The following is a 15,127-nucleotide window of genomic DNA, read 5'->3' as shown; positions in this document are numbered from 1 at the left end:
CTTACATTTTTACATACATATCTGTGAATAGTATATCTTATAAAGCAAGAGGTTATTGTCCGTTAATTACAATGCATCACTCTGTTATCCAGCATGTACCCTAGATACAGCCATGAATACCCCTAGGCAGAATAGATCTTCAGTCTAACATCCGCTTTACGGTTGTCATTTTATCCATTGCTAAATATAAACTGAAAATAAAATGAGACTTAAGAAAACACCCTGCAAAATATTCCACAATCAAAGGATTATTCAGCCCTTCAGTGTTGTCTGTAACCAGAAAAAAGTAGATCTGCTCCATCAAAATTGAAAATACCACGTTATATGAAGCCAGCAGCACAATAGTTTGTTAAAAATAAAACCACAATAATTTGTTTTTAATTCCCATTCCGTGAGCTGCATTGTATCCAATAGCTGGCTGACGCCCTACTTCTGCTGTGTGGCTGAAAGGCTTGCAAGACGCAAATGAGCGCTCCGTTGTCACATATTTATCTATAAAGCGATTATTTTGAGACGGCTCACAATTGTCATTTAGTAAATAGGCTGGCATGAAGTAAAGTGATTATCCCTGCTCATCCGACATGTGAATGAAAGAATTTCCTTTATTCTCCCTTTGTGGTGTATCTCCATCTCTCCAAGTCAGGGTAGAAATGTTTTCCGCGTTGCAAACTCCAGCCTGGTCTTCTCACAATGGTCCAGGAGACATCTGGAGGTGCTTAGAGGGACAGTTTCTCCAGACGCTGATCTCATTGCAGAAGGTTGCGACTGCTTCAGCGCATTCTGTTATAGTCACGCCTGCGACTTTATGCTAATGCTAGTATAAACTCTTCCCCTACTACAAGCGTGCGTCTGGATGCGCGAGGACTGCTACGCCCACTTTGTGAGTCGCAAACATAGGTAGCACCATCGGGACTTGCACCAGCCCCATGCTAGGGGCAGAATCTCCTTCAGAGTATGGCCTCAAATGTACGCCATTAAGCGTGAGTTCACAACTACACCTGTGACACTGCCATAACACACCCATCCGGCGAAATATATTCGCCGTCTATTTAGCCATCGCTCCCAGACATGCCCAATACATTCCAGAGTCAGTGCGGCTCAACTGGTCCTGCAACTCTGTGCGCAGTCAACGTGGGACGCATGGCCTATAAAGCAAATGCTCCTACCTTGGTGTACACTGTCTCCAATGGCATATCTATAATAGGTGCAGAGTGTGCAGTGCACAGGAGCCCCATAGTTATAATTACCTCTCCGGAGTCTCCGCAGTCCTGCATAGGCCAGCGTCTGTAGCTGCAGAGCAGCAAAATCACAGGGAATGTGGCGCAGTGGCCATTTTCCTGGTGATTTGAGCATGTGCACTAGAGATGTCCCCGGGAATAAGGTGTGGGCGCCATTTCCCCGGAGACCAGCACATGCGCAGGGGGCCCACACAGACCCTCTCCTCTCTTAAACTGCCCCTGACTGTCTCCCATATTACAACGTTGGCGAGCCAGCATAATGTAATCTTATAAGTATAAATAGTAGGCTAATGGAAAGGGTGACGAGAGCCAATCATTACCCCATCAAGATTAGCACAACATATTGATTTCAGAATCATGGGAAAATATTTTGTCAAGAATGCCTTAGAATAACATCCTGAGGGTCACGTGTAGAGCGTATATGTATCCTAATTAACTACTGATTTTAGCATCATTACTTTTATTGATCGCCGGCCTTGTACTCACTGTTTGATTACATTATCCTATATCCATCCTAACACCGTAATCCGCGTCAGTTAGCTTAGCGTCCTCGCCTCATTCCAATTAAAGTTAGTCACGTTCCCAAGAAAGTAGATTAGTAGACAATAGATTGTCTCTCAGCGGGGTCCTTATCGGTACATGTGCTACAGATTAGAACATTCTATGAATTCATTTCCACTTGTTTTCCAACGCAATCGTGGAAAGATTATGGACTAGCCAGTGGGCAGGGACCTCCAATAATGTTTCTTTGATTCTCAAGGTGCCTACACGGCTAGACGACTTTTGGAATAATATGGCCGATTCCTATGCATCGTAATAACATATCGTTCAAGTATTGTAGTGTGTATGCACTGTGTGTGCATGTTCCTGTAGGGCCGACCTGACGATACGGCTGACGACCACCTGCGGCAGGGGCCGACATATTGGGGGGTCTGGCACCAGGTCATCTAGTGTGCAGAAGGGGGGGGCACACTGGGTACACACATTGTCTGGTGTGTACACAGCATAACATTTAGCTATAGTCCCTTTATAAGCAATTGTATAGAATCTGGAGACAGCTCCTTTTCTGCTCTGAGAACTGTTCGTATTTTCCGTATACATTACTGTATGTCAATATGGGCAGTGATGTAGGGCAACTCAGATCAGCAGCCATAAGCAAAGTATACAGTATGTTACTTTAAATTTCCTTTTTGGATTAGTCATGATCTTAAATTGTGAACAACACCTAATATTTTTAAAATGCTAGATTTATTCAGATTGGTAAGGGAAAGCACCCAAGACACCTGTACCTTTCTCGAGGGCCTAGCAGTAAAATTTGGGGTGCCAACAAAAGACCTTCACCATATAAAAGAGTTGACACTACAGTTTATAGAAATATAGCTGGTAAACGTGAACATGGCAGCTGTCTAGTTTGGAAAACTTTTAATGAAGGAAGGAAATTGATGGATTGATGAATATAGATTTTACTGTGGAAGAAGAAAAACCATTTTCTCCCAGCTAATGGTACTGCCATGGATGTGTCAGATATTTTTGGAAAGAATTACTCCAGGCTATTGGGGTTTTTTCTTTTTATTTATTTTTTTAGTAAGGTACAAACACTTGAGATATAAAAGGGGAAATAGTTATTTGTTTCAAACCGTAGCCTTTGCTTTGACTATTGGTGAGAAAATCAAAAATTCTAATTTAATTCTGTAATAAATTATTACAATGCAAAGCTCTTGTCTGATGGGAGGCATACTGTACAGGGTTTTTGCTGGATATAGTCGGCAGGGCCGGCTCTAGGGGTGTTCGACCAGTGCGGTCGCACAAGGGCGCCACCCCTAGAGGGCGGCACCCTTCCCCAGCTTCCCGATTTTCAGCGGGACAGTACTGTCCCGCTGCTCCATCCACGGGCCGAAGTGGCCCACGGGTGGTCTAATTGGGAGGTTGGGGACCCCCACCGCCGCAGCTGTGTGGCGGTGCCGGACTCCGGAGTGTGTCCGGCACCCACTGACGGAAGAGGGCTGGGGGAAGCCCAGCCAGTGACTGATTGCTGGGCTTTACCCCCAGCCTGACGTTATTAGGAGGCGTGCCATGCGGGCACGCCTCCAAATAACGTCACATGGGGGGTGTGGTCTATGGTAATTAGGCCACACCCCCAAATTCAGACGCGCGATCAGAGGGCGCCATGTGATGGGCCGGCACAGGGTGCTCTGACCCCTGGAGCCGGCCCTGATAGTCGGCATCCCGGCGTGCGGGATGCCAACGGTCTGAATACCAGCTCCGAAATCCTGACAGGTCGGGATCCCGGCACCAGGGGAGGTTAGGGTGCGGGGTTAGGGTTAGGCACTAGGTGGAGGGTTAGGGTTAGGGCTGATAATCTGCTCTTTTGAATCTGTGCCCCTAAAAAGTTAATATCCTGCTGGTTCTAGAAGCAGCGAGTGTATATCTGAATGGAAAAGGGCTTGCCAGGATTGAATGCAACCAGGAGGCTTTCATTCCTTTAAAGGAACAGAAACACTATGCGTAATTAGACGGCTATTTCCACAGACTGAAAAGGCAACCTTACCTCCTATAGGTATTGTATATACTTTTGATGGAAGTTTGACCTAGAAGACTTCTGAAGATAGGTAAGGCAGAAACTGGCTAATTATTTTTGTTACGGAAACGTTGTTAACGTCTACATTAGCCTGTCTGCGATGTATTAGGCTGTTGTGAAGCTTAAGTTAAAAAAAATACAACCTAAAAGTTTAATCTTCATTTTCATCTTTTCCAATGACTAATGCTAGTAATTGGCTTTGTGGATAGAAATGGATTTTCCATATTGTGGTGAGGCAAATGCCTGGGGCAGAATTAGCGTGGGGCAAGACTAATGGCTTGTGACCGATAGGGGGCTTTTGGTGGTATCCTAGGGTGCCAAAGTTTAGGTGGCACTTAATGTATTTCATTTTGCCATGGTGCCAGATGACAACATGGAGGATCAGCAACCAGCAGTTACCTACTAGGGGGTATATTTACTAAACTGCAGGTTTTTAATAACGGAGCTCTTGCACATAGAACCCAATCAGATTCTAGCTATTATCTTCTAGAATGTGCTAGATAAATGTTAAGTAGAATCTGATTAGTTGTTGTGGGCATCATCTCCATTTCTAAAAACTCGCACTTTAGTAAATATACCCCCTAGGAGTCATGTAGGAGATAGATATATATGAGATAGATAGATAGATAGATAGATAGACGATAGATAGATAGATAGATAGATAGATAGATAGATATGAGATAGATATATAGATAGATATACGGTATAATAGATAGATAGATAGACTTGAGATAGATATGAGATAGATAGATAGATATGAGATAGATAGATATACGGTATAATAGATAGACTTGAGATAGATATGAGAGATAGATAGATATGAGATAGATAGATATATGGTATAATAGATAGATAGATATACGGTATAATAGATAGATAGTGAGATAGATAGATATTAGATAAATATGAGATAGATAGATAGATTAGATATGAGATAGATAATTAGATATATAGATATGAGATAGATAGATTAGATAGTCTGCCTTGTTCAAAAGAAGCCATATATTAATAAAGAGAAAAGATTTTGATGCTAGACAATGATCATATGGTCCTTGTACTCTGTAGGTTTGTTTCATTTGCATTGTTGAGTTTTAGCCAAGGTCAGAAAGTTGTATGTTGGTTGTGATTTCATGTGTTGTGTTTTGTTTGATAGTATCTGTGTATTTTGGACCTATTTATATCCTGTGCTTAAACCACGGCTGTGACACTGTGGGATGTGACCACAATTTGCTCAATAGGGGGTAATTATTTTGTAAAATTAGAAATGCCAATAGAAGCAGGAAGCTCTTTCTAGACTTACAAGATCTTATCACACTTGATCAATGACTTTACGATGACCTTAGTAGCACAAATCTTACCACAGCAGAGGGCGGCCATTTTGTGTGCTGAATTAATATTCCTGAGGATGTAGCCTATCTATTTCCTAGTAACTAGTGACATCTCTGGGGCAACAGTGATTTTGTGCATCCCTGGTCATTTAATAGAAAGCTTTGTTAAATAGGTTTAAGACCACAAAATGGCTCCCCATATTGTGTTTGCGAGGCGGGTACACTCTAAGGGCTATAAGCTTTATCCTTACAGAAAGAAACTTTTAATTTTTAAAATACTATAGAATTGCTCTACCTCGACCTCCTCTGTAACGTCTCCCGCAGAGCGCGCGGCCTGTGATAAGCTTTGCATGATGTGCTTATGTGCTCTGCATGAAGGGTGATGCATGTTTTTGGTGAGATAATCATATGATCTAGTGTTACCGGGAGCAAGGCTGTCCAGTTCCAGACTATGGGGTCTAGTTACTAAGCAGTGTTAGGAGACAGACTGAAAAGTGATAAAGTGATAAGGTGCCAGCCAATCAGCTCCCAACTGTCATTTTTCAAACACAGCCTGTGAGATGACAGTTGGGAGCTGATTGGCTGGCACCTTATCACAGACTTATCACTTTTCACTCTGTCTCCGAACACTGCTTAGTAAATAGACCCCTATATCTTATCTTAGACAAAGTGGGCCTGTCAAACCAAAAAAGTATCCCTAACGGTGCTTATCCGAAAAATAAAAGTACCATGGGAAATCAAAAGACCAATTTACTCAACCATTGAATGAATAGACTGTTCTCGATGATAAATATATTCACCATTGTGTCATGCACCTAATGATCAGGGGACGGAGAACATTTCCTAATGTATCCAATCAAATCTGAGATTTGCTAGACCCTGTATGGGATTTTTTTGCATGCCTGCGGAGATACAGTATCTATCCATCTAGCATTTTTACCAGGAGTAGCTGAAAGAGTAGCACGATAGCCTTGCCCCAACACTACAGTAGATCAAGTGATTATTGGCGTTTAAATTGTAATGTTGATTTGTCTACTAACCAAATGTGTTCCATCCCAATTCAAGATTCCATGTTAGGGTTATAAGGAAGTAATATTGTTAAGACAAATTTATCTACGAACATGGATTTGAAATATATGGTTAATATGTACGGCAGGTGTTAGGTAAGGGCAATTGGGGGTTATATACGTAAATGCTGTAAAAATGATTTGCAGGTTTTCTTATACAAAACTAACATTTTACATGTCTACCCCACATTTGATAATAAGATGATTGTGTCTCGAATGCAGGATCTTAGTTTCAATAAGGTATAAAACTGATGGTAACTGATAGATTGTCCTGGAGGATTATAAGCCAGACTTTTATCTTTTCAAACCGAGTTGATCTGGGTTGGATAAATTCTACATCACACAACGTAGCTGTTGATAACTCTAATTTCCAAATCCTCTTATTATCAATTTCATAAATGTAAAAAATAAAAGAAAATATGCAGTATTCTCTTGTGACATCTGCAGATGTGCAGGAAATAGGAGGTCAAGATAGTTCTGCTGTAAGTACTATCAGTGCTTTTTTAAGTTAGAAATGATCTACATCATTATATATCAGACAGGGAGTGGCTTCAGCTGGGCAGAGTTCTCCTGGTCTCTAGGGAGGTTACACAACTTAAGGTCCCCATACATCTGCGACGGATCGTCGTGATGTAGCGATCCTGCAACCCGCCATCGCAGGATCGCTGAAATCCAACTTGTTGGATTTCACAGATAATGCCGATCACGATCAACAAATGATCGTGATTGGCAGATCAGTGAAATTTAACATGTAGAATTTCACCGATCCTGCGATGGATCGTGGAACATTGATGGCCGCCGGTCGGCAATTTCCGATCCCATCGCTACATCGTGACGATCCGTCACAGATGTATGGGGGCCTTAACATTCTACAAAGGTCCACTATGAGTCTGGTAATGTGAAGATGATGGGTTCGTTCCTCATTTACACTGATGGCATTATCAAGTAAAACATACATAGCATTAACTATATACATAAGTGGATTTAAGACAGATGTATTTTCAGATGCTGCGTAACATGAAATATCTATTTTATCTGTATAGCCAAAGAGTCACCATCTCTTAGTGGATCATCCATGAAACATCCAGCAACATCCACAAATATATATTCATAATATCCCACAATTTGTTTGTGTGCACTGGTTTCTCACCCCAAAGAGGACGTAAAAGATCTACTGCCAGGCAGTAAGGATAACCCTTACTAACTAAGAGAGGCTAGCCACAAACACATATGGATGATTGCATTCAAAATATAAAGTCCTTGAATTGCTGCCTGTATGGTGGAACGCCAATAATGGTATCCAAAGAAAAAACATTTTTATTTATCCTATACATTCTATAAAATGATAGCTAGAAGCTAATTGGCTGATATTGCAAAACCTCCACGTGCCCTTTTTGGAAGGTTTGATAAATCTCCCCCCATGTATGTGGGCAGGAAACCTTAGCTATACCAAGCACAAAGCGTACCAAGCTTGGTGTTTGATATTGGTATTAGAGGGGTTGATTACCCCAACAATCTGACATGCTGAGTGCACCAGCGCACTGTTATCTATTAGGAAACCGTACCTCCCAACTTATCTAGATGGGAAATCAGGAAAAGTTCAAATCTCACAGGGAGTGGTCAAGCATCAGAGGCATCCCCAGTGCTTTCAATGCCCAGGACTGCCCCCCATCCTATTCCCCTAAAAGGACTTTTGGAATGCTACGTACTGTACTCAGTGGCATAGGGATGACCATCAACAGCTCTACCATCGATGATCAAAGGTTTTTCACCATCGTTAAGAAATCATCAATGGTTTTTGTATGCACATGCGCATAGAGGCCCAGGCACTCATCTTCAGGGAACAGCCACCTTGCCCTTCCATCGATCGGGAAAACACTCACTATCAGATCATCGATGGTTAGCAACCATTAATGATCAATGGCCACCCCTACAATGGCATGTCAGTACCTTTTCTATATATAGAGAACTTCTGGAGAATGCTCAGATTTTACAGGAGCTGTCCAGGTATAGCCACACCAAAAGCCTTGGCTTCTAGAGTCTAGAATTAAGTCTTGGCTTCTACTTTCTAGGATTAAGTCTTGGCTTCTACTTTCCAGAATGAAGGGATGCCACTGACAGACAGCAAGTGTAATAGGATGTCTTTCCCACCGTCCAGGCACATATAGCAAAGCATTTATAGAAGTGCAGAAATAATACCACTAAAAGTGAAAAACAAAAACAAAATTGTGGCCCTCTATCCTAGTCACACAACTTAATCTTAGTAAATGAGACTCCATGAAGTACTGTAGTAGTTAAAATTTAACTACATGAAAGGAGTCAGTCGCAGTGGTCAGAGGACTGTGAAGCAATGTTCTGCGACGCTGACATTTCTACCCTGGAACCACCATCCCGCAGATGTCACACAAAGCGCAGGTGCCCTTCAGGATGAAGAATGTTGTGTACGCTCGCCACAGACACTACCTTTGTTCCCCAGCGGTGACTGACCAGACAGCACAGTGAGGATGACCTGCAGCGGTCCTGTCTGCCAGCTGGTGTCCCGTACATTCTTTAGAATACGCCACGCTGTTTCAGATACGAGGCTTACATAGCGATGTGCCGAGATCTCTATTCCCACTCTCCATCACATGCCGCTCTGTCTGGAGAGACACTTCACCATATTCCGAGAGTTATCTGCAGCCACAGGATACGGGCAATGTTCCTCTGCCAACATTTAGCTTGGACCTGACATTTTCTTTCTTTACCTCGCTTCAGTCAAGTGCTCGATGCTTGTTTGTCTGGGCAGATTAACCGCTTCACTACTTTATTCTACCTCTCTGCAATAACCCGGTCTCAGGTCTTTACAGGGTGTGAGTTTTCTTTTAGTTAGTCAAGTACCTAGTGTGTAGGATTCTGTCTGTCCAGAATTCCTCTCGCTCCAACTCATTTACCAAAATGGCATTTAGGTGCCCGATATGCATTGAATCAGAACAACCAATCAGCAGTTAGCTTTATCTGTGTAGAGCAAGTTAGACAATAAAGCAAGTTTCAGATTGGTTGCTATGGTTTAATGCTGGTTCCGCACCTAGACGCAGTTTTAGCGAATGAGCCCCAGCGTCTGCCAGCTGTGACCAATGAGGTTTATCTCCCTGATAAACATTTCTCCTGACGAATCTTCCATTTTTTGTTTATTTGTTTACACAGAAGCTCAGAGGAGACCATACTACGCGGACTACTCCCCGACACGGCGCTACATTCACCAGCTGTGCACCAGCCACTACCTGGACCTGTTCATCACCTTCATCATTGGCATCAATGTTATCACCATGTCCATGGAACACTACAACCAGCCCAAGGTACTTGTGAAAGGCTAATGGTAACCCTCTAGTAGCTGGTGCTGTGCAGTGTAATAAATAAATCATACAGTATATATATATATATATATATATATATATATATTTATACATCTCTTCTAGGGGGAGAGGTGTCAAACCTTCGAGAGAAATAAAGTGGAGAAGTTACCCTTAGCAACCAATTAGATCCTAGCTATCATTTATCTAGAGCAGTCTATGAAATGAAAGTTAGAAGCTTAATGGTTGCTATGGAAACTACTCCACTTTATCTCTCTGGAAGGGTTGATACATCTCCCCCCATGTGACTTGTAGACCATTAGTGGCCAGCGCTGTTACAGCCATCGTTGGGATCCCGGGGTTTTGGCCTAAAAATGACTGGGATTGAATCCTTGAATCCCGGCATTGGCCACATATGTTTTTTTTTCAAATGCCGGGCAGCGCTGAGCACCTCCAACAGAGTGCTCAGACGCTGCCCGGAACCCCCTTCCCCGGCTGACCTGGCACTGCACAGCATGATGTGAGGACAAAGGTCACGCTGCTTTACGATACAAATCTTTTCACAACCCCGAGGGGAGGTTAGGGTTAGGTACCCCCCCCCCCGCCCGGGAGACTTAGGGGTCTAGTTACTCAGCAGTGTTAGGAGACAGAGTGAAAAGTGATAAGGTGCCAGCCAATCAGCTCCCAACTGTCATCTCACAGGCTGTGTTTGAAAAATGACAGTTGGGAGCTGATTGGCTGGTACCTTATCACTTTCTTATTACTTTTCAGTCTGTCTCCTAACACTGCTTAGTAAATAGACCCCTTAGGTTTAGGCTGCGGGAAAGGGGGGGTTAGGTTTAGGCACTAGGGAGGGAGGTTAGGGTTAGGCACTAGGGAGGGAGGTTAGGGTTAGGCACCCCTAAAGGAGGGTTAGCAGGGGGGGGAGTAGGGTTAGTAAATACTTACCTTTGGAGCTGTCGGGATCTTCACTGCTGCCGGTCTACCGGCATCGGGATTTGAACAAAGGTCCGGCGGTATTTCACACCTATCCCGTCACAGGCGTGCTTGGGACGCTACTGCGGCGTGTTTGGGACGCTACTGCGTTCCCAAACTCAAATACAATGCTACAGAGGCAATGTTTAGTTGGTTTTGAGGAGAGTAGATAAAATAGACCCTAGGCGACTGCAAATGTCACTGGTGCGACCAATGTTGCATCAATGTTGGAGTGTTTACAATCTCTATCACAATTGCACAGATCATGGAGCCTGAAACTGGGTGTCTCACCGCTCATACACTCCAGCACACGAAGGAGCACAAAGGGAGGGCTGACATAAGCATTTGCATATTCCCGCAACCGCTATTGCGAGAGAGGCTGCAACACAGCTATGCGAGCGTCCAGGAGGCCACACAAAAAAAAAAAAAACGCCCTGATTCAGAGCGAGCGCTCTTTCAGAGCGTCCGGCTCTGAATCAGGGCCTCAGGCCCTTAATCTTAAGGTGTGTACACACTGGGCGATAAAGTGGACGACTGAACGATAACGTTATCGTTCAGTCGTCCACTTTATCGTCCATTTTTAACCCCAAAAAGATGAACGATAATGACGACGCGCGTTCCCGCGGGTCGTTCGTCATTATCGTTCATCGGGCTGACATGCAGGCCAACCTGACGATCTCGTCAGGTTGCTGCATGTCAGGGAATGGGGGAGAGAGCCCGGCGCTGAACGATATCGTTAATGATATCGTTCATCGGCTGTGCTCAATGTCATGAACGACATTGAGCACAGCCTGCCGGGGACAACACTACACGATATCGCTCAGGGAGCATATCGTGTATTGTGTACCCACCATAAGTCTTGCATTCTCAATGTATCCTATGTCATGTGACCGGTGACAGCGGGTCATAACTCTGGTATAGAGACACACTGGGGCTCATGCAGTTTGAACACAATTTGTAGATGTAATATGCAAAAGTCCCGCATACATCAGATACACTTACACAAGTTTTGATAGTGAAATACTATACACATTTATTATTAGTTTTGAATTAAAAAGAAAAAAAAAAACTCTAATACAGCAGATATATAATGCACCCTGCTGAGTAAGGGGAATAAAAAAAATACCGGCTACAAAATAATAGAAACATGAGCAATGAAGGGAGCACCAATCAGTTTCAGCGGTAATTCCATAATCAGCCAATCAGAACGCTGGTGACCATAGGCAATTTGACCATTCGATTTATGGGTGCAGCCTGTTTAGCTGGTATGCACAGAACCAATTCTTGTATTTTACGTAATGCAGAATGGCGTAAATCCAACTCAGCATGAGTCCCATAATGAGGATTTCCTGGCAAAAAGCAGCGACCATACTAAATCAGTTCTGGAGCTGTTTGTGACCCCCCCCCGTCCCATCCTGTACAACCACAGTCCTGATGTATAATTCATACAGCCCTCTCATGTCGGATTACATAAGTACTAACACCGATCCAGTTGCTTCTCATAATATTTTGGCCTCGTTTATTGTTTTTGAAGTTTTTGGCCAGACAAGAACAAACGAGGAGAAAACAGAATATCTAGTTCTGGGGTGATTACAGATATCCTTTCTATAAGTGGGGTCGGGTTTAAGGAAGGTTTTAATCTCAGCTAAAGCAGACGGGATGGTGTGTATGTGAGAGTGGCTAATCCCTGCCCTGTTCTCTTCTCTCCTAGTCCCTGGAGGAGGCTCTGAAATACTGTAACTACGTCTTCACCATCGTCTTCGTATTCGAGGCTCTTCTTAAGCTGGTTGCGTTTGGTTTTCGAAGGTTTTTTAAAGACAGGTACAGTGCGGCTTTTCCAGTGCAGGGTTACTGTCCTTATAGAGATTTATTATGTCATTAAGTCGTGTTTGACACCTACACATAGTGTATGAAGCTGCTTTGCCGGCTGCGCCAATATGCGCGCGAATGCAGCCAATCAGTAGGACCAGACAGTGGCTCGTATATCTGGTATTTACACACCATCATAAGGACACCAGGGCTAATTTAGTAACACAATATATGCCTCCTAACAGGCATGTCCGACGATGTTACCTACCCATGACAGTCTGCTTCTTCACATACATGTGCTCTTCCATCCACATGTGCGGTCTCGTACATTTACATGCGTGCACCCTTATAATAAAATTTTTGCACCGTTACACTTGTACGTTCCTTTACACTTACATGTGCACTCCCATACACTTACATGGGCTCACCCATACACTTACATGTGCACTCCCATACACTTACATGGGCTCTCCCATACACTTACATGTGTACTCCCATACACTTACATGTGCACTCCCATACACTTACATGTGCACTCCTATACACTTACATGGGCTCTCCCATACACTTACTTGGGCTCTCCCATACACTTACATGTGCACTCCCATACACTTACATGTGTACTCCCATACACTTACATGTGCACTCCCATACACTTACATGTGCACTCCCATACACTTACATGGGCTCTCCCATAAACTTACAAGTGCACTCCCATACATTTACATGTGTACTCCCATACACTTACATGGGCTCTCCCATACACTTACAAGTGCACTCCCATACACTTACATGGGCTCTCCCATACACTTACTTGGGCTCTCCCATACACTTACATGTGCACTCCCATACACTTACATGGGCTCTCCCATACACTTACAAGTGCAATCCCATACATTTACATGTGTACTCCCATACACTTACATGTGCACTCCCATACACTTACAAGTGCACTCCCATACATTTACATGTGTACTCCCATACACTTACATGTGCACTCCCATACACTTACATGGGCTCTCCCATACACTTACTTGGGCTCTCCCATACACTTACATGTGCACTCCCATACTCTTACATGTGCACTCCCATACACTTACATGTGCATTCCCTTACACATATATGCGCACTCCCATACACTCACATGCGCTCTCCCATACACTCACATGTGCACTCCCTTACCTGTATATGTGCACGCCCATACACTCACATGTGCACTCCCATACACTTACATGTGCACTCCCTTACCTGTATATGTGCACTCCCATACACTCACATGCGCTCTCCCATACACTCACATGTGCACTCCCTTACCTGTATATGTGCACTCCCATACACTCACATGTGCGCTCTCATACACTTACATGTGCACTCCCATACACTTACATGTGCACTCCCATACACTTACATGTGCTCTCTCATACACTTACATGTGCACTCCCATACACTTACATGGGCTCTCCCATACACTTACATGGGCTCTCCCATACACTTACATGTGCACTCCCATACACTTACATGTGTACTCCCTTTCACTTACATGTGTACTCCCATACACTTACATGTGCACTCCCATACACTTAAATGTGCACTCCCATACACTTAAATGTGCACTCCCATACATTTACATGTGTACTCCCATACACTTACATGTGCACTCCCATACACTTACATGTGTACTCCCTTTCACTTACATGGGCTCTCCCATACACTTACTTGGGCTCTCCCATACACCTACATGGGCTCTCCCATACACTTACATGGGCTCTCCATCACCTCGGCCCACAAGGCAGCATCACAGTCTGTACTCATCTTGGCCCTCAAGGCCGCATCTCAGCCTGAATACTAACCGGCTCATTAGCCGCATCTCGGCCCTCAAGACCACAGCTCAGACTCTGCGCTCATATCGGCACTCAAGCCACACCTCGACTGGCAAAGCTGCTCCTCGACCCTCAAGGTCGCATCCCGGCAATCGAGGCCACCTACTGGCTACCTTTGTCTATCTTCAAAGATGCTCACCCTGTCGGTATCCATCAGTCGCATAACATCCTGTGGCCTTAGGATAACCGTGTAAGCCTCTACTATTCCGAGTATAAGACCAGGGGGCCGCCTAAGTACCGGTGAACATGTTGTGTTAAATGGGAACAACTGATGTGGCAGTATTGGCAGTAGACCTCACCTTAGTGGTTCTAGGGGTCCTACACAGTGATTCCCAAGAGACTCTTACTACATGTGCACTCCCATACTCTTACATGTGCACTCCCATACACTTACATGTGCATTCCCTTACACATATATGCGCACTCCCATACACTCACATGCGCTCTCCCATACACTCACATGTGCACTCCCTTACCTGTATATGTGCACGCCCATACACTCACATGTGCACTCCCATACACTTACATGTGCACTCCCTTACCTGTATATGTGCACTCCCATACACTCACATGCGCTCTCCCATACACTCACATGTGCACTCCCTTACCTGTATATGTGCACTCCCATACACTCACATGTGCGCTCTCATACACTTACATGTGCACTCCCATACACTTACATGTGCTCTCTCATACACTTACATGTGTACTTAGCAGAAACAAAGGCTGACATCTTAGAGTTGGACTTAAAATGGGACAACAGTGGCTACACTCTCCCACCCCAGTCACCACATACTTGGACACATCTATTTAATTATAATATATATCACAACACCTGTACTAGAAAGCCCATACCCCACTGAGAATCCAGAAGACCCATGCTCCTCCTCATCCCACTGAGAGACCACAAGACTCATGCCCCA

The 15,127-nt window shown here is 44.0% G+C and overlaps 1 protein-coding gene across 4 annotated transcripts in view; it reads left to right on the top strand.

The window, feature by feature from the left end:
- Positions 1-15,127, top strand: part of CACNA1H (calcium voltage-gated channel subunit alpha1 H) — a 577,698-nt gene that overhangs the window by 510,667 nt on the left and 51,904 nt on the right. For all 4 annotated transcript variants that reach the window (XM_088464812.1, XM_088464813.1, XM_088464811.1 and 1 more), the window contains 2 exons: positions 9,395-9,546; positions 12,227-12,336. In XM_088464812.1, the coding sequence (XP_088320938.1) occupies positions 9,395-9,546; positions 12,227-12,336 (262 nt within the window). The remainder of the gene's footprint in view (positions 1-9,394; positions 9,547-12,226; positions 12,337-15,127) is intronic.

Source organism: Taudactylus pleione, unplaced genomic scaffold (genome assembly GCF_031769625.1).
Source record: "Taudactylus pleione unplaced genomic scaffold, aTauple2 ptg000061l, whole genome shotgun sequence".
In the NCBI taxonomy this organism is placed as follows: domain Eukaryota; kingdom Metazoa; phylum Chordata; class Amphibia; order Anura; family Myobatrachidae; genus Taudactylus; species Taudactylus pleione.
This window is presented reverse-complemented; position numbering and strand designations above follow the sequence as displayed.